This window comes from Gigantopelta aegis, chromosome 4, assembly GCF_016097555.1.
Source record: "Gigantopelta aegis isolate Gae_Host chromosome 4, Gae_host_genome, whole genome shotgun sequence".
NCBI classification, from domain to species: domain Eukaryota; kingdom Metazoa; phylum Mollusca; class Gastropoda; order Neomphalida; family Peltospiridae; genus Gigantopelta; species Gigantopelta aegis.
Window position 1 is genome coordinate 91652542 of NC_054702.1, and position 19821 is coordinate 91672362.

Sequence of the window (19821 nt, forward strand, 5' to 3'; positions counted from 1 at the left end):
AATAACCATAGCTGTATTTTTTAGTGACATAAAACAACACATTTAGTACTTTTCATCTAGGTTTTTTGTCAATTGCAGGGCTTCTAGAATTTTATAAAAATCCACTAGCCATGGGATCAGTGATTTTAAAAATTCACTACCCTACTTAAAATAAATACAATTTTACTAATAGTAATAATCAGATATGTCACCTAAAGAGAAGGATTGAGCTTAAAAATCGTTATACTGGGTTAAAAAGAGGGGACAGGATATTCCTATTTACAAAATAAGTAAATGCCGCATTTGACAAGGTGTGTTTTCCACTAGCCGTTGGGCTAGTTATGGTAATCATTTACTAGCCCAACACTGAATATCACTAGCCATGGGAGTGGGGCTACCATAATCTAGAAGCCCTGCTATTGTGCATTTGTCAGCAGGATTTGTAGTCCCAAGTTACAGATCATTGTACCAAATTTAAGTAAAATGTAACTATTTTCTTTTATTGTTGAGTATGTTCAGCCATTCACTGCCATTCCCATCTCACTGTGATACATTTCAAAGATTTTCAATATTGACAAATACAATCGGTCCAAAAAAAAATATTTTCAAAAACTTATACACTACAAAAACCCATTAAATGAGTCAAGATGAATATAAAGGCTACGGTAATCATGTCATTTACCTTCATGAACAGGCAGTCTTTATAAAAATGTTTATATGTGAAGTGCTCTTTAGTCTGGTGGTTGTTACACAAGGTGCTCTCTATAACATGTTCAGCTGTGTTCACAAACACTTCATTAGACTGTAAATGTTTCACAGTAAACAGCATTTCATGAGCCATGGAAATTAGGTTTGCTTATCCTTGGACTATACAGAGAGAGGTGGGATGTAGCCCAGTGGTAAAACACTCGCCTGAGGCATGGTCAGTCTAGGATCAATCCCCATTGGAGGGCCTATTGGGCTATTTCTTGTTCCAGTCATGCCTGATGCGTGATTGGTCTAGGATCGATCCCTGTCAGAGGGCCCATTGTGCCATTTCTTGTTCCAGGCAGTGCATTATGACTGGTATATCAAAGGCTGTGGTATATGTCATCCTGTCCTCAAAATGGTGCATATAAAAGATTCCTTTCCAGTATTTGAAAAACATAGCAGGTTTTGTCTCTAAGACTATTTGTCAAAATTACCAAATGTTTGACATCCAATAGCCAATGATGAATAAATCAGTGTGCTCTAGTGGTGTCGTTAAACAAAACAAATACTAACTTTTAACTATACAGAACAATATAGGAAATAAACAGTTTTCTGTCTGTCTAGTATTATTTTGATGTTGCTTCGGTGGTTTCCAGTTTCAAACCTCACTGTAATTCACAATGCAAGAAGACCTTAAAGGGACATTCCTGAGTTTGCTGCATTGTAAGATGTTTCTGACAAATAACATTTTTCTACGATTAAACTTGCATATTAAATATATTTTCTTGTTTAGAATATCAGTGTCTGTATATTCAATGTGTTTCTGGTCGTCTTAATATTTGTAAGAAGCCTAAACTGTATTTTGTCTTAAATTCATATGTACGAACAAATTATATTTTAGGAAATAAAATTAAATTTAACCTAGTACAAATATTAGACCGATCAGAAACACGTTTAATATACAGCCACCGATATTTTATGCAGAAAAATATATTTGATATTTAATCGCAATCATTAAAATGTCCGTTAGTTGATAACATCTTAAAAATGGCAGCAAACCCAGGAACGTCCCTTTAATGGCAGATTGTTAAACCATACTGTCTGCCATTCGCCAATCTGCAAGTCTTATTTTAAAGATTGATTTATGTTAGTTTTATATTTGTAAGAACATGTTTTTATTATATGTTAATTTAACATTACATGATGAATATATTTTTATGACCAAAGAAACCAAAATTATTACCGATAGTAAGCCTTGTTCGTTTCTTAATTATGGATACCATCAATAATTAAAATTTTACAATACATATTTGTATTTGTACATATATTTAAGGAATGTCTGAATAATACCCTAAAGACACTGAATAAAATAAATGATTCATCCATAGATACAAAATTGTTTTTCTTAACCCAGAAAACAAGGGAAAAAAACAGTTCTTTGTTTCCAGTAAAGTGGAATAATGTATTTGATAATTATCATAATTTCCTGTGTATTGCCTGTGGGCTGTATGCTTTTTAAAAACCTAGAAATACATTATGTGGGTTATGTGACTGTTCTTATTTTATCAGGGCAAATGACTGGCATTTAATTTCATGTGGGGAGGGATTATGTCTTGGATTCCTTCCTGGCATATCCTTAAATGCAAAGAATCCATTTATAATAACATGACACATTTTTTGGCAAATATTTTAATAGGATAAGTTCATATCAAAATCGAAGATGAAGTATCAAATAATACTAATATATATTGTTGTATTTCATACTACAAACGTATAAATGAAAAAGTATATACATGTATAAGCACGGTAACAAATTAAATGGAATACATTGACCCTTTTTATCACTGAGACATCTTGTTTATCCTTCAGAATTCTTGTGTATGGAACATGAGACAAAAAGTAGGTAAAAACATCAAAGCTCAACTTAAATTTGTTAACACAGTTATTTAAACGAACAACAACATAATATTTATGAGGATGGTTTATCCACCTAATACTCAAGTGAGCATATCACAGCACTCTATATCCGTTATTTTATTTATCCTGTAACATTCCAACATGTGGAACATGAGACAAACATAAAAATATCAAAGTGTAATTTAAAAAATACATCATATTATATATACATTTGATTTTAGAGCTTAAGCAGGTATTTAAAAAACCTAGACACTTATAAGCACTTAATACTTTATCAGCATATCACAGCACACTATTTTATACATTATGTACATGGTTAACAAAATGAAAACAAGGTATAAAACAGGAATTTAAATGTCAAACCAACTTGTCTTCTTTTTTTTCCATAACATTGAAATACTGAATAACATCATTAGTAAAAACTGGATATTATCTTTTAATAAAACCCAAAATATAACATTAACAAAGATGCATTACATCAACAAGAAAACAAAATCTATACATTTTTCTAACTATTAAATAGTTGTACTATTTGTTATAAAAATGAGTTTTGTTTTAATTTTGGGTGAATATCAGTAAAAACTATTAGGATAAAATTGATTTGCTGCATTAAATAGGTTATACAGTTTGTAACCGATACTTTTTATTTATGAGCATTGCTCTACATAAATCAGATTATTTATATTCAAAGGTTAGGGTTCTCATAAGTATTCCTGTTTTAACAGTAGACTTACAATTTTATAAAACTTAATATAAAATATAAAAAAAACACATATTAAGCTATGTATATGAAATATAAAATATATTTTATGTAAACATAATGTAAAGATATATGGTGTGATTAGTACACACTACTGAATTATATATTAAATGTAAAAACCAAAATGGTTACAATTATGTATCAACAGATCAGTCACTAGATTAAGATAATACTGATTGCTGACTACACAAGTTGATTATTTTGACAGATGAACAGATGCCTCCATTTTAACAATCACATGAATACATTTTTATTTTCTTTATCTTTTGTTACTAGCACGTCCTTTTCCTCTGCTTATAAAATTATGAAATCCAAACTCACGGCTTTAGTAAAGTCTTTCTCAAAAATTATACAAACAGCATGTAATTAAAGTCTGGAGACTTCACTAAGTATGGAGTGCTTTTAAATGTCAGCTTATGAAATCCAAGGCTTTCAAAGAGATTTTAAAGAGCACAATTTATGTAACAAATCTAAGACAAAAACAAAATACTTGAAAGATTCTTAACAAGTCTGTATTCATACAGATATATAACTAAGCTGAGTACAAAACAATGAGTCCAGATTAAACAAAAGACAAATTGTTTGTTAACCATAATTGAAATATCTGTTGATACATAATTGTTGAGCAACATCAATTTGCTATGGACAAATACATGAGGCAAAAAATGATGGTATTACCCTGATGGCAAAATACAACACTAATAGGGCAACTGTGAAATCAGCAGCATACTATTGTGTTGGGTTGTTGTAACATGATTAGGTAAACTGAAATGGACTTAACACATTTTAAATAGAACATTATCATCATCTTCTTTTTTTATTACTGCAATTGTGTTGTGTTATTCAAAGGTCTGGGGGGGTTTATTATTCTTCTTCAAATAAACAAACACATTTTTCTTTCTCATCCATAAAAAGTGAATAAACTAAAATATGTTTTGTATACAATCTCTAATATGACTTGCACATAGTGTACTCATTTAATTTAATAATCACTGGCAATTGGCTCAGTATTATTCTCTGTGTAATTTAATGAAATAGTATCTTTATTTTTTTTTAACATTTCATCTACCAAAAAACATTTTAAACAATTAAAAACACACAACACATAATACTCCAAACTAATTAATCTTTCACATCAGCAAATACAACCTGGGAATTAAGTAACAGTTTTATATACGATTTGTTATGTCATAAGTTAGTAGTGTTAATGTTAGTACTGCCGTCACCTTTTGGTATACTGGCAGGTACATTCAACCATGCAATTAAAGTCACAGTGATACAAGTTTGGATGCATAAAAAATGTATACCATAACGACAATAGAGAACTGCTGGATAAGCTGTTAGTAATTTGGAGATTACAGATATATTTGCTTTTGTTTTTTGGGGAGATTACAAAGAAATATTTTTGTTTTAGGGGGATTTTACGAAATTACAAATAATCATTGATATTTTATTAATGCTAAATTTCATTCCACATAGGATATTAATTTTAAAAATGTATCTTTATTTTATTAAACATAATCCATTATAATAAAAAAGATATGTATGTATTTGCACTGTGACTAGTAACCAAGCCTATTCAGTCCTAGAAGGAATATCGTCAGGTGGTTTTGAATTTTCCGTTTGTGTATCACAGGGAACATTTGGCTGGATTGTTGATGGTGATGGTCCACCTGAATGGTTGGGTGATGTCTGTGTAGCAATGTCTTTTTCATAAAATATGGATTCTTGTGGTGAGTTGTGCTGTAGGTCACCTGTACTGGCTGCCACTGTTGGAGTAGCTGCAGGGGTCATCTTTTTGTGGTATGGAATCGACATCTCGGATACAGACAATCTTACTGAATTGTTTCCCGACTTGTTCGATGGCCTTGGGGAAACATATTTTGTTTCTGTCACCTCTTCAAAATCTTGCCTGTTTCTTTGAGATGGAATATCTGTCTTGCAGTACTCGTTAATCTTCTCATGATACTCAATAAACATCTGACGCTGTGCAGGTGACATTTGTTTCCATACAAAGGCACCTTCACGCTAAAGAAAGAACAAAAAGAAAGATCAGTTCTAATTTCATAGAATAATAATATAGATGTATTATTATTTAGAAACAAGTGGCATATACAGTTAACACTGTAACAGATTAAAGATGGACGTTATTCACTTTCTTACAAACATGCACTGAGTGTGTGCCTTAATGCAATTTATATGCAACAAGAATTCACATATAAAAAGTTTTTAAATGGAAAGGAATGTTGTTTAACACCACAAACACACACACACCTGGCATTTATAAAGTTATAAAATGGTTGCTCATCTGAATGCACCCAATTCTGTCAGTCCTCTAAAGATTCTCTAATAACACAGGGGGGGGGGGGGGGGGGGGGGGGGGCTTGTGGTTATTACAACAAGAAAAAAAATCTTGTAATAGGCATATAGCTGAAGGTATGCTTAAATTTCAAAGAAAAAGTTAATAAATTATTTTGGCAGAAAGCTACCATTATGCAACTTTCAGATAAAACAAAGTTAACAAAATTAATATACAGTGTAGTTCAATTACAAATTACAGTGTGAGAAAGAGACAGACGGGGACAGAGAGAGACAGAGACGGGGGGGGGGGGGGGGAGTACATCTGCAAGAAACTTTTTTGTCTTCAAAATTTTTATTTGCAATAGTTTATGATAGTAGAAAATTGAGTACCATCTACTGTTTAAAATTTTAGAATTGAATAGCGATCTCTGAAATTTGCGTGGCGAATCGGGATGTGATACTGAACAAAATGTTCCCTGATATGTATTTTTAGTATTTGGGTTAAAATATAAGCTTGGTACCCTTAAACCAAATGGATAATTTGGATCAGCCCTGCTGTTGTAGATATGCTGAAAGGATATATCCTCTTTGAAGAAACGCTGCTTTCCATCTCTTCCTTTTAAAAAGTTGACTGGGACTGAAATAGGGGAAAATTAACAGTCAATACACTTTAAAGCTTATTATTACTAGTATTATTGCCGTATATTTAAGATCAATTAAAAAAACACAAAAACAAACCCCACCCATAGTTGATTTTGTTTTCATCCATATTTATAATTGCACCTTGGATCATTATATTTGCAGTATATATGTATAAGCCATATAATTGTATACATTAACTGCATTATTAACTATTGTCTGTTGGACATTACAAATGTTATGGAACAAGTGCTAAATATGTCAAGTTTATCTGCTAAAAAAGATTAGACAATACGAGTATAAAATAGAATACATAATAAATAAAAATGTGGTTCATGAATACATGTACAATAACAGTAGATTTTTTTCAGTTCTTCAAAACTCTTCTTTTTTTTCTTTTTTTTTGTCAATCACATTACCAGGACATTATATGAGGCTATCCCTTGTTTAATGATTTATTATGGAAGAGTGAAAAAAAACTAAAGTATTTTTTGTCTTTTAACTTAAAAATTACAAATAATTTTAAGGTAGAACCTAACACCAGTATTACCCGGTAATTGTTATTTTAATTTTACGCTGCCTTGGATTGCTTGGTAACAACCAAACAAAATTCCAAAAATAGTTGAAACTGAAATTTGAAAATGTTTGTGGGCAACTCTTTAAATTCATATTACATGTATATTCAGTTTTTTGTTGTTGGATATTCAGTTCTTTTTGTGTTTTTTGTATATTCAGTTGTTTTTGTGTTTTTATATATTCAGTTGTTTTTGTGGTTTTTATATATTCAGTTGTTTTTGTGGTTTTAGTATATTCAGTTGTTACCTGCTCCCAAAGCTGGATCTTTGTTTGGATTTGCAAGATGTCTGTTTGATCCAGGTGGCACCTTCTCCGATTCATAAACAAAATCATCTCGATAAGTTGAATCTAGTGTGTGCTCTGGTATATGATGAGGCTCATTGGATATTCGATGTGGCCACCAGTTACACTCATCCTCTTGAGTATCCCTTGTTGTCACAGTTGCTATGGGTTCATTCAACAGTCGAACATTATGGCACAGAAAGCCACAGTTTCTTGGCTGGGGATTATGTGCTCGGAAGTCTGAAATTGATTTAACTACAGTTCGTGTCTGTCGAATTGGAATATCTGGAAGGAGTTTTCTGGTTGGTAAGGTGTCTTTTTCATATACTGGTTTAATAACAGGTGGTGAGAACCTTGGATGTACTTCCTCGGCTTCCACACTTATCACACGAAAAGTGTCTGGGCTGAAATAATAGATTTATTAAAAATAAAATGTTTAAAATACAAAATTAAAAATTAAATTATCACGGATTTTCATTCTACAGAATACTTATATATTGTATATTCTAGCAACATTGATAAAAAATATTTAATTAACTAATTTAAACCAAACCTATTATCTAACCACTTGCACTGTTCCTAAACACAAAGAATAAAGTCCAGTCTATATGAAAAAAACTTGTCAACCCTATTCGAAACCAACATACTCTATGTTTTAGATAGGGATGTTAGTTTCTTGTTACATCGTTGTACTTGTCACTCGCATATAAATTTAATGTCATGAGAAAAAGTTTCTCAAACTAAAGGTCTATGGCATCCGATATAGGAAACTGTATATCTGATTTAGGCACAGAACTGAAATAATATTTTGGGAAATACATAAAATGGAGGCTGGTATGAGTTAAATTCTGAACCAAAATGTTGACAACTACAATAAATTGCTCTCCTACTTTTATTTTTCGTTAAATTTTACCCACATTTTGTCCAGACAGAAATCTTGAAAAAACAATTATAATGACACAGATTCCACATACTAGATGATAACCATGTCAGCTATATCGACATAATTGAGATCGCATAGGGCAAAAAGCATGTAATTTTGTGTCGTCTGCCATTTTGATTATTTATGGAATATTCTCCAAGAGGGGTGAAAGGATATGACTTAATATGACAACGTCATAACATGTTATGATATAAAAACAAACGTGATGATGTCATATTAATTTTATTTTTATTGTTTGTTTAAAGATACCACTAGAGATCATTTATTTTATATTAATTATGCCACATACTTTGGAGGCTTTCACCCCTCTTGAAGAGTATTCCATAAAATAGCAAAATGGCAGATAGAAGAAAACTGTATGTATTTTGCCCTATGCTATCTCGGCGAAGTCTATACTGGCGACATCGTTAGAGTCTCATATATGGAATCTGTGTCACTGTTATATACTCTTCAAAAAAAGAAACGCAAAAGGGTACAAATGGGTTATAACTCCGATTTTATGTTTCCTACCGGTTCATGCTTTGTGAATATAAGGTCATTGCATGTCCCAAACACATTCCCACGGTTACATTCGATAAAACGCAGCTACTGTACAATAAAGTTCCAAAATGTGAATATTCGCAAAAACGCAGCCACGTGCAAACCATGTCACCACTGCACGTGCGTTGTCTGCACGTGCGTTGTCTGCACGTGCAACATGAACACCGACAGCATAAAAGTGCAGGGTGTTCGCTTGCCTGGCCTCTGTATCTGGCCGACAGTTGACAATCCAGGACATGCCACGTCTCAGTGAACCGCAGAGAAACAATGCCATCGGCCGACTAGACGCAGGCGAATCCAGAACGGCCGTTGCCAGGGCATTCCATGTGTCCCCAAGCACCATCTCCAGACTGTGGGACCGTTACCAGCAACATGGATCAACACGTGACCTCCCTAGATCCGGTCGACCACGGGTCACTACCCCCGGGCAGGACCGCTACATCCGGGTACGCCACCTTCGGGAACGATTGACTACTGCCACCTCCACAGCCGCAGCAATACCAGGTTTGCGCAGGATATCCGACCAGACCGTACGGAACCGCCTACGTGAGGTAGGAATTCGTGCCAGACGTCCAGTTCGAGGTGTCATCTTAACACCACAACACCGTCGACTCCGACTGCAGTGGTGCCAGATTCATCGACAATGGCCTCAACTGCGATGGAGACAGGTGTGGTTCAGTGACGAGTCCCGATTTCTGCTCCGACGTCATGATGGAAGATGTCGCGTGTATAGGCGTCGTGGTGAACGTTATGCGGCAAACTGCGTGCAGGAAGTGGACAGATTCGGCGGGGGTAGTGTCATGGTGTGGGCAGCCATCTCACACACTGGCAGAACTGACCTGGTCCACGTGCAGGGCAACCTGAATGCACAGGGCTACATTGACCAGATCCTCCGGCCACACATCGTTCCAGTTATGGCCAACGCCAACGCAGTGTTCCAACATGACAACGCCAGGCCTCACACAGCACGTCTCACAACGGCTTTCCTACAGAACAACAACATTAATGTCCTTCCTTGGCCATCGACATCACCGGATTTGAACCCAATTGAGCATCTATGGGACGAGTTGGACCGACAGCGACAACCACAGCCCCAGACCCTGCCCGAGCTGGCAGCAGCCTTGCAGGCCGAGTGGGCCACCATCCCCCGGGACGTCATCCGTACTCTGGTTGCTTCAATGGGCAGGCGGTGCCAGGCAGTTGTCAACACACGCGGAGGCCACACCCGGTATTGACTCCAGATGACCTTGACCTTGGTGGTGTGTCCTATCACTTACTCACAATGGACTAGAGTGAATTGTGAACAATCCTGCAAAATTTGGTAATTATCGGACTCACCATTCAATAATTAAATCAATTCTCCAAATGTTACGACAATGTGGTTTTGCGTTTCTTCTTTTGAAGAGTATAGTTTTTGAACAACTTGTGTCTGGACAAAATTTGGGGGAAATGTAACAGTAATTAAAGGTAGGAGAGTAATTTATCGTAGTTGTTAACAATTTGGTTGGGACTTAGTCCGAACCAAAATGTTAACAACTACGATAAACTGCTCTCTTACCTTTATTTTTCGTTAGATTTTACCCACATTTTGTCCAGGCAGAAATCTTGAAAAAACTATTACAATGACACAGATGCCACATACTAGATGATAACTATGTCACCTATATCGACTTTGCTGACATCGCATAGGGCAAAAAGCATATAATTTTGTGCCGGCTGCCATTTTGACTTTTTATGGAATACTCTCTAAGAGGGGTGAAACGATATGACTTTTTCAAACAACGTCAACATGTTACGATATAAAAGCAAACTTGATGATGTCATCTTAATTTGTTTAAAGATATCACTAGAGAACTGATTTTATATTAATTATGTCACATACTTTGGAGGCTTTCACCCCTCTTGAAAAGTATTCCATAAAAAAGCAAAATGGCAGACGGCAGAAAACTGCATGTATTTTGGCCTATGCGATCTGTGGAATCTGTGTCACTGTAATAGGTTTTTTCACAACTTATGTCTGGACAACATTTGGGGGAAATTTAATGGTAATTAAAAGTAGGAGAGTAATTTATCGTAGTTGTTAAAAATTTGGTTCAAACGTTATTGTCCGAACCAAATTGTTAACAACTACAAAAAATTACTCTCCTACCTTTAATTGCCGTTAGATTTCCTCCAAAGTTTGTCCAGACACAAATGGCAAAAAAACCACTACAAATATACAGATTCCACACACGAGACTGCAACGATGTCGCCGATATTGTCTTCGCTGAGATTGCATAGGGAAAAATACATGCAGTTTTCTGCCGTCTGCCATGTTGCTTGTTTATGGAATACTCTTCAAGAGGGGTGAAAGCCTCCAAAGTATGTGACACAATTACTATGAAATCGATGATCTCTAGTGGTATCATTAAAATAATAATAATAGTAATAATAATAATATGACGTCATCACGTTTACTTTTATATCATAACATGTTATGATGTTGTTAGATTAAGTCCTATCCTTTCACCCCTCTTGAAGAATATTCCATAAAAAGTCAAAATGGCAGCTGATACAAAATGACATGCTTTTTCCCTATGCACTCTCAGCGAAGTCGATATAGGTGACTTGGTTATCATCTGGTATGTGGAATCTGTGTCATTATAATGGTTTTTTCAAGATTTATGTCTGGACAAACTTTGGAGGAAATTTAACGGCAATTAAAGGTAGGAGAGTAATTTTTCGTAGTTGTTAACAATTTGGTTCGGACAATAGGCCTAAAACAAATCGGAGCTGGGTCTGTGAAATATGGCATTCTAAAAAGAAATGCATTGAATCCAATACGACAAAACACACATCTGTGCTAATGGGAACAACAAATATAGTAACAGATTACATAAAACGTGCTATGTTTTGACAAAACCAAACACACCAAACCCAGCTTCAAATGTTAATGTGTTTTCCTTAATATTAAGCTATAACGTGCACCAAATATTTTAAAGGAAGGACTTTCCTTTGGCACTGTCACTAACCCTAACCTTAACCCTAACTCTATGATAAGTATTTATAATGTTCTTTATTATAGCCTACGCTACGTGACAGTGCCAAAGGAAAGTCCTACCATTTTAAATAATATATACATAACAATAGAGAAATACGTACTTGTACTTTTGTGGCACTCTCTTTTTTCTGGCAATTGGGGGCATATAAACTGCCATTGTGCTGGGTTTTTTAAAGGTTTTTAATCTGTATTTACTAGTTTGTTACTGGAGTGTGCCGCCATATTGTTGACACGTAGTTACCAAAGTGACAATCTCGATTATTAAAATACAAAAGTACCATATTGACCAAGACTACTTAACAACGGAACCGGAAATAGTTCTCTCTTGACAACGGAAATCAACAGCAAATTGAGCAATGGCGGCTATGGTGCGATTGCAAAAACAAATTGATGGCATTGTCGAAGAATCTTATCTTTTAAAAAAGTGAGTACACCTTGTTTTGCAGACAGTCTGTGTATGTTATAAATTTCCACTTACTAGTATTCCATTTAGTCATGTCTTTAAAAAAAAAAAAAAAATCATAGTAAATGCACTCGAAAGACTCGTCAGTTGTCCTATTTTGGTGGGAGCTTGTTTCGGTGGATGCGTTGAATACGCACAACAGTAAGCATATTTGAAGATTTTGTACCTTGTCTACTTGTGTGGGAAAAGTAAAGAAACGTCTGTAACATTTTAACTAGCCCGAGTACTCTGACTGTAAGAGAGCTAGACGGACATTTGGACATAAACACGCTCTCATTACAGTCAGAGACCAAGCTAGGTCTTTTTTTGGCAATTCCTGACTACCAAACGGTAGGCAACGAATCCCGCTCTAATACCACAACAATCCTATGTTTGACGTCAAATACTTTTACATCAATCATTTTCGAGTTAAGTGATACCAAAAAATCCACATATTAATCACTAATACACATACTACAGAAAGAAACCCGACAGCACCCACATTCAGCTACGCTTCATGACACTCCGTCGCAACAATTACAAAGCTCGGCGATCTATTTCGAGACTGGGCGATTCCGCCTTGTGCAGCAGTTACAGGGGTCGTCTCATAAGAGGAGGCAGTACGTAGCACATACCTTTGCCGTATCCTGTCGATAACACCCCAAATGTATCCTTCAAATTCAAAATGGAATCAATAATGTGTAATTGTTTTGGTTTAATGACGTAATGAAATCCAAATTCATCCAAAACGGCATTAGCCAACTCTTCCATGTTGTAACTTTGCTTGATATGAGATGGCCCCTGTAACTGCTGCACAAGGCGGAATCGCCCAGTGCGCGATCACGTGGTCTACGTCTCGAAATAGATCGCCGAGCTTTGCAATTGTTGCGACGGAGTGTCACGAAGCGTAGCTGAATGTGGGTGCTGTCGGGTTTCTTTCTGTAGTAAGTGTATTAGTGATTAATATGTGGATTTTTTTGTATCACTTAACTCGAAAATGATTGATGTAAAGGTATTTGACGTCAAACATAGGATTGTTGTGGTATTAGAGCGGGACTCGTTGCCTACCGTTTGGTAGTCAGGAATTGCCAAAAAAAGACATAGGTTGGTCTCTGACTGTAATGAGAGCGTGTTTATGTCCAAATGTCCGTCTAGCTCTCTTACAGTCAGAGTACTCGGGCTACATTTTAACATGTGTAGAAATTTTCACATAAACACTTAAAACAGGGCATACAATTTGGCACGAACGATTTTGTTGTTCGTCTGTCGGTTATGCAAACCCAATATCAACATAAACAATGGATCATTTGTGCAAATCTGTACTCATCAGAAAATCCAAACAAACATGTGTTGGCTAATATCATCAATGTTTTGCATGCAGTTGGAATTTCCTGACCTAGACGTACGTCATATGTTCTTGATGGTAATGTTCTAACCAGCCTTTTCTCCATCGTTCATCTACTTTCATTATAAAATGCAACCTGCATTAGCAATTTATCGATGTTTGCTGAAATTCTCAAACTCCTGACATCACGATATTCAGTGTTTGAAGCACATCACAGAAACTTTATGGGTAGTTTCTAAGAATATTATATTATATACCGATGCAATTTAATGACACTGATGAAAACAAAATATGTTTAAAAACAATTATAGATGGGTGTTATGAAAATCTCTCACCGCTATTCCAAGCCAATTGGAATAAGTTGTCTGATTACAGATTCTCCGCGGAGTTCGACACTAAGTCTTTTATAGATTCTTTCAGACTGAATTGGGTCAACTAATAGCAAACGCGATGGCATTCTAATGGCTGTACCTAGTGTATGACAAAATAACTGATAATATTAACCTTGTGTCTGTTAAAGCATGCCAATACATAGTCTCATCTGGTACATGTGAAGGTACCTGTGTAGCTACCATTAGACTGATTTAGTTTAAAACCCATTTTGCCTGTCACAAGAGCATCTAGGCTACCATGTATTACAAACATGCACCACAGTGTGCAAGATCTCGTGCCACCGTTGCAGGAAAATCATTACTATGAATAGCATACTATGGAGGTGCATCAGACGGGGTATAAATATTGACCTCTTGCATTGTCATAGTAGTTAGTTGATTATGTTATAAACATTAGCTTTAATGAAGGTGTAATAATTGCATGGAGCCAGGATTTGATTTATTTATTAATCAGTAAAAAACTGAGAACATACTATTATCTTTATCTTCTTTTCTTTAAAGATCACACTTGGTATATAATATGTAAATACATTTCATTTATGTATTGTTTCAACTCATGTGTCAGGTTACAGCAAAGTGGCGATATACTAGTCTTTTTAAACACAAAGTGTGATATGGCTGGTTTTTTTAGTGAAGCTGAAGAACAGAGGACTTTGGAGTACTTAGCCGCCCGAAGGATTCAAGCATGGTTTCGTGGTACAAGAAGCAGAAGTTATTTGAAGTATGAACTTTATCTTGAATAGCCTATGTATTAAATATAGTTATTTGAAGAATGAACTTTCTCTTGGATACATGTACATATATTATATATATGAACTAATTTTTTCCCTTGATGACTTGGAATATTAAGATCGCCCTGATTCCATTTACCACTCCTCCTTATTGTTAATGAGAATCTGTCAACTCTGTATCTTATGAAGGAATTGTGTATTAAATTTCATTCAGTGTTATTGTATTAACAAGAATGGTGCATACTTAACAGATGCATATATTAAAAGTCATGGACAGAATTATATAGTATACCATAAGAACATTTGTTTTTCAAAATATTATTTCTCATTATACTGTTTTCTGTAGCTATTATTGATTTTTGATAAAGTGACAGTTTTTATGTACCATTTAATGGTGTGTATTTTGCAGATTCTTGAATAGATGTGCCACAAATGTCCAGAGAGCATGGCGTGGATTTTTGGGGCGAAGGTACTTCAGGATATTGGTCAAGGTAGTTAATATTCCATTAACATATCTTATGATAGGATTCTCAGATAATATGAATGGAAAACGATAATAAAATCAACCATGTTAATTAGTAAGATGGAGATGATGGCTCATATATTAGACATGATATATATAAACGGGCATATTTTAATGAAAGGAAACAGTTATGTTTGTAAAATCACTGAGGATGCAGCTGCTTCATCCTACCACCCACACCATACAGCAATGAAGAATTAAAAAATTTAATTTATTATTATTGTTCCACATTATCTCCCACCTTTTCTTGGAGATTTGGAATATTGTATTTTATGTTATGAGATTTTCTTTCACTTGTTATGTGGTTGTGGGGATCATCATGTTTATGTGTTTGAGGTAATGCCGATTAAAATATTTTATTTTGCTCTCTTTCAGAATAGTGTGTTTATCATGAAGTTGAATTTCTACAACACAATGGCCTGGAAGGTAATGCATGTACACAGTGTGTCTCTCTTCCTGTCTCTCTCTCTCTCTCTCTCTCTCTCACACACTCACACACTATCTTTCTTTCTCTCTCTCACACTTAGTTTATTATGGTCATAATTTAAATTATGCATATATGAAATGATCAATAATAGCATTAGGTTCTTTGTATTCAATCTAATCTATTTTTATTTACTACTGACAACTAGATCCAGAAGGTCTGGCGTGGCTATTATGTGAGGAAGTACATCTCAAACTACTACAGCAGAAAGCGCTACCTCGAAGCCTTGCAGGTGAAGAATGAAATATTCAGGTCAGTGATGATTTATTTATGATTGTACTTTGTATTATTATTTGTTGGTGGGTCCATTGAACTATATCTCGTTCCAGCCAGTGCACCACAACGGGTATATCAAAGGTCGTGGTATGTGCTATCCTGTGTAGAATGGTGCATATAAAGGATTGCTTGCTATTTGCTCCTCTCTAAGACTATATGTCTAAATTACCAAATGTTTGACATCCAATAGCTGATGATCAATAAATTAATGTGCTCTAGTGGTGTTGTTAAACTAAACAAACTTTTTAACTTTATTTGTTACCATGCACAATGTATTGGTTAAGAAAATCTAAAAGTAGTAAAGCAATGCTCGAATTTAATGACGGCCATGAGGCAATTTGCCGCAGTGCCCTTGTATACCCCAGTGCCCTGAAAACTAATTGGCCTTGCCCTCTAATTTGCCAAATTCAAGGCCTGGTAAAGAAGTCTGATACTTTGCATGGAAAAATGATCCGTGTTCATACCACAGCATCTATTTTGTAAAGATACATTTTCCTGCTTTGACAAATCATATTTTAATAAAATTGCTAATGATGATGATGTGTGAAGAAATTATGTTTTAATTTGTTTTTACTTTTTTCATATTAGAACTGAGTTGACTGAATTTGCTGAACAACAGGCTCAAATAAGAGAGAGGATTGCTGAGCAAGCCCTGAGGAAACAGCAGGAACTGTCTGCATTTAAAACTCACTATCTCGTTAGCACAGAAGTTATTCCAGGAATCTATAATTCTCCATATCAGCCGTACGTTTACAACTTTTAACTAGATGATATGTTGTTGTTGGTGGGGTTTTTTTTTAAGTTTGGTTTTTTCGTTTTACATTTGACTTTTCCTGTACAATTTTATGTCATCTGCTGGCAAGTTGTCTGAAGAAAGGTTCAATCACTGTTACTCTGCCCACTATTTTATCAAAATATTGTTTATATTTTTTTTAAATAATTTTTTAATTGGTATACAGAAAAAGGAAACCATATGGTTAGAAGTTGTTGTGGTGTTGTATTTACAAGTTGGTTGGATTAAAGCTATATTTTTTTATTATTTTTTCAAGGTGGATCAAGGACTAATATATTTAATGGTTATTTTGTCTTCACATCCAAGAACATACATTGTACTGATCAGTTGGCAAATATGAAATCTGAACAATCATTATATTATTTATTTTTTTGTACCCATGCAGGTATCCGTCAGATGAAGAATTGCTTTTGCGGAGTGTGAAACCTGTTATCAGACGGAAGAAAAAGCAGACGGATGGTTATATGTTTGATCCTGCTTGGCTAAGCTACAACCAGCCTCGACCAGACAGCTTGCCACCATTAAATAACAAACCACAGGTATTAAGGATTTTAGCGCAGATGAAACAAAATCTCCATTATTGTCATACTTTTTGGAAAATGTATAAAAGGTACATTATTTTTATTTAAAAATATATCTGTATTATTAATAGTGTACAGTAATATCAGATCGAAAATAGTGAAAGAAGACCCACATTAATAGATCATATGTGGTGGGATTTTGTTCTTTTTACTTCATTAGAATTTTTTTTTCAGGGGCCATTCCGCGAACCACAAGAGGTGCAGAATCAGCGGTACAAACCATTCCAGCCTTCACTGCGGGTATCCACTTCCTTCTATTCGCTGGAAAAAGCAAGAGATGAGATGAAAGCCGAGGAGTGGGTTACTCGGCTGATTGATGACAAGTATGTGTCTATGTGTAAAACTAGATCAATATCAGGGATTTCATACTTATATGCTATATTATAACCAGTGTTAGCTAAACATGGATCAAAATAAAAGGTTCTAAATAGTCTTTTTAGTGAATTTATTATATAATGTATTTGCCAGTCTGAACCTATGTTTATATTTGATAAACTGATTTTATAGTGAAACCCCTCTAAACCGGACACCCATGCTATTTTAAGGGGTATCCAGTTTAGAGAAGTTCTGTTCTGTTATTTAAAAAAGAGACTGTGAAATGTCTGTTTTGATGGAATTCTGATTTACCATGTGTCCGATTTTGAGAGGTATTTGTTTGTGTGTGTACAGGCCCGTACGCAGGAGGGGGGTGGGGTGGGTGGGTGCAAGGGACCTGGTGTATATCTATCTCGTTATCTTATCTCATCTCATCTCATCTCATCTTTGTATTATATAACTACAATCAATGTTGTTTACTGGGGAGCAATTTAGATGGTCTCAGTTTATTCCAGTTTAACAAATTATTTTCTGTTTTTATTGACCGTTTCCCTTTAAAAAAAAAAAAATTGTCTTTCAGGTTTATTCCATTTTCAAAGTTGGAAAAACCATACCAGCGTCTTCTTTACACTACATCCAAATTTGGCCATCTCCCATATGGTAGCAAGTACTTTCGAGAAGAGCAGGCCGACAAGCATGTTACACCCAAGGTAAGTACTCACTATGGCTGTACAACCAGTGTTAAGTATGATAAGCCACTAAAGGCACAAGCATTTTGAGTAAACTTATAATATAACTACTTTTATTTTCCTGCATATGTCTGTGTTGTATATAGAGGGAAGGTGTGTGTCTGTGAATGTAATAATATATATATATATATATATATATATATATTTAAGACAATTTTTTTTAGCAATTTGGTAAATGTGCTTAAATAAAAAGAAAACATATTACTTTCAAAGTGAATAGGAGATACGTAATACGTGTCTTTGAATATAGCTTGGAGGTACATGTAGTAGCATCAAATTGCTAAACGTTTTGTCTTGATATGGTAATAAAATTGATTGTATGTTCATAATTTTAACCAAATAACTAGACTACAGATTTTCAAAGCTATCTTTGCTCTATGATATCGTAAACTTCCGAAAGCTATGACATCAGAATGACACATACTGTAGCTTAGTATAATGCAACTATATGTTTCCTATTTTTCAGTCATTCAAGACGATTGTTCCACCAATTCCAATATTCAGCAAGCTAAACGATACATATTCACAAGGTCAAGTTTAAAACAGATTTAGAGATGAAATTATTCATGTTATGTAACCTAGCTATTGAAAGTTCTTGTGGGAACATTTTCCTTGGACAGCTAACATGAAATGTGATTAATATTCTAAGAGTGGAAAATCTGTGACTTATCAATGTTGACATTTGAACGCTGGAATGAAATGTTTATCTGTGCTATGACATTACTGAAACTATAACCTAGTTTTTTTTAATGGTTTTCATCAATATGTAATATTTAATTTTGATTTTTCTTCTTTTTTAAATCCCCAAAAAGTATTTAATAAGTCACCATTAGCATGTGTGGACATATTTATAAAATCTGAAAATAATGTTGAGTAGTAATAAAATTGTATTAATTTTTAGTTTTTTTTCTTCACAAATACCAATTTCAAACACTTGTCTTAATACTTGTTTTTGTTTTATCATTGATTTGTATGTTTTTTACCATGTTAAGATAGGTGATTAATGTGTACATATTTTTTAATTTGGTTTGTTTCTGTAATATTTTTATGTAGCATATACATTATATCTTCATAAATTATTGTGTATTTTTTGTATTGTCGATAATACATATCAGATTCTACAAATAACTTGTGTTTTATATATCTTAGTTCGTTGTGCACATTTGTGATTATCTCATCAAGTATACATTTTTACATTAGAATAGTCTGGTCTTGAAAAAAGTTTTAAGAAAAAAGAGTATCATTATTTATTATATTTATGTAAATACATATTATACATGTAAACAAGTTGTCAAAACATATTTCGTCATTTCAGGTTTTGTATAAACTATTGGATAATAAAACAAAAGATGATATTTGAAATGCTTTTCTGTATGGAATTACTTGATATCAGTGCCAATCTTTTAGTGTTGATTAAAATTTGACTGATCTGTGATGGTTCTGTTGTTCTTAGTGTACGATTACTGGAGTGAAGATTCTATTTATGATGTAAACATGTTTCATGGTAATGCTGAATAAACCTA

General features: G+C 34.4%; 2 protein-coding genes across 2 annotated transcripts; one reads left to right on the forward strand and one right to left on the reverse strand.

The window, feature by feature from the left end:
* Positions 1-2402: 2402 nt before the first annotated feature.
* LOC121371410 lies at positions 2403-11928 on the reverse strand. Its single transcript, XM_041497283.1, has 4 exons — positions 11769-11928; positions 7109-7548; positions 6169-6284; positions 2403-5374 (listed from the first exon to the last, which is right to left on the reverse strand). The coding sequence occupies exons 1-4, from the start codon at positions 11822-11824 to the stop codon at positions 4922-4924; spliced, it is 1065 nt and encodes a 354-aa protein (XP_041353217.1). The 5' UTR covers positions 11825-11928; the 3' UTR covers positions 2403-4921.
* Positions 11929-11946: 18 nt separating this feature from the next.
* On the forward strand, positions 11947-19728 carry LOC121371411 (spermatogenesis-associated protein 17-like). The gene is made up of 10 exons (XM_041497284.1): positions 11947-12091; positions 14478-14567; positions 14987-15068; positions 15476-15526; positions 15733-15836; positions 16449-16604; positions 17039-17192; positions 17409-17557; positions 18130-18259; positions 18765-19728. The coding sequence occupies exons 1-10, from the start codon at positions 12024-12026 to the stop codon at positions 18837-18839; spliced, it is 1059 nt and encodes a 352-aa protein (XP_041353218.1). The 5' UTR covers positions 11947-12023; the 3' UTR covers positions 18840-19728.
* Positions 19729-19821: the final 93 nt, after the last annotated feature.

Coding starts and splice junctions, on each gene's coding strand:
- LOC121371410 (XM_041497283.1), bottom strand. CDS start 11,824: ATGGCAGTTTATATGCCCCCAATTGCCAGAAAAAAGAGAGTGCCACAA. Junction 7,549..11,768: donor AGAGTGCCACAAAAGTACAA/GTACGTATTTCT, acceptor CTATTATTTCAG/CCCAGACACTTTTCGTGTGA. Junction 6,285..7,108: donor AGATCCAGCTTTGGGAGCAG/GTAACAACTGAA, acceptor CCCCTATTTCAG/TCCCAGTCAACTTTTTAAAA.
- LOC121371411 (XM_041497284.1), top strand. CDS start 12,024: ATGGCGGCTATGGTGCGATTGCAAAAACAAATTGATGGCATTGTCGAA. Junction 15,837..16,448: donor GTGAAGAATGAAATATTCAG/GTCAGTGATGAT, acceptor TTTTCATATTAG/AACTGAGTTGACTGAATTTG. Junction 17,558..18,129: donor ACTCGGCTGATTGATGACAA/GTATGTGTCTAT, acceptor ATTGTCTTTCAG/GTTTATTCCATTTTCAAAGT.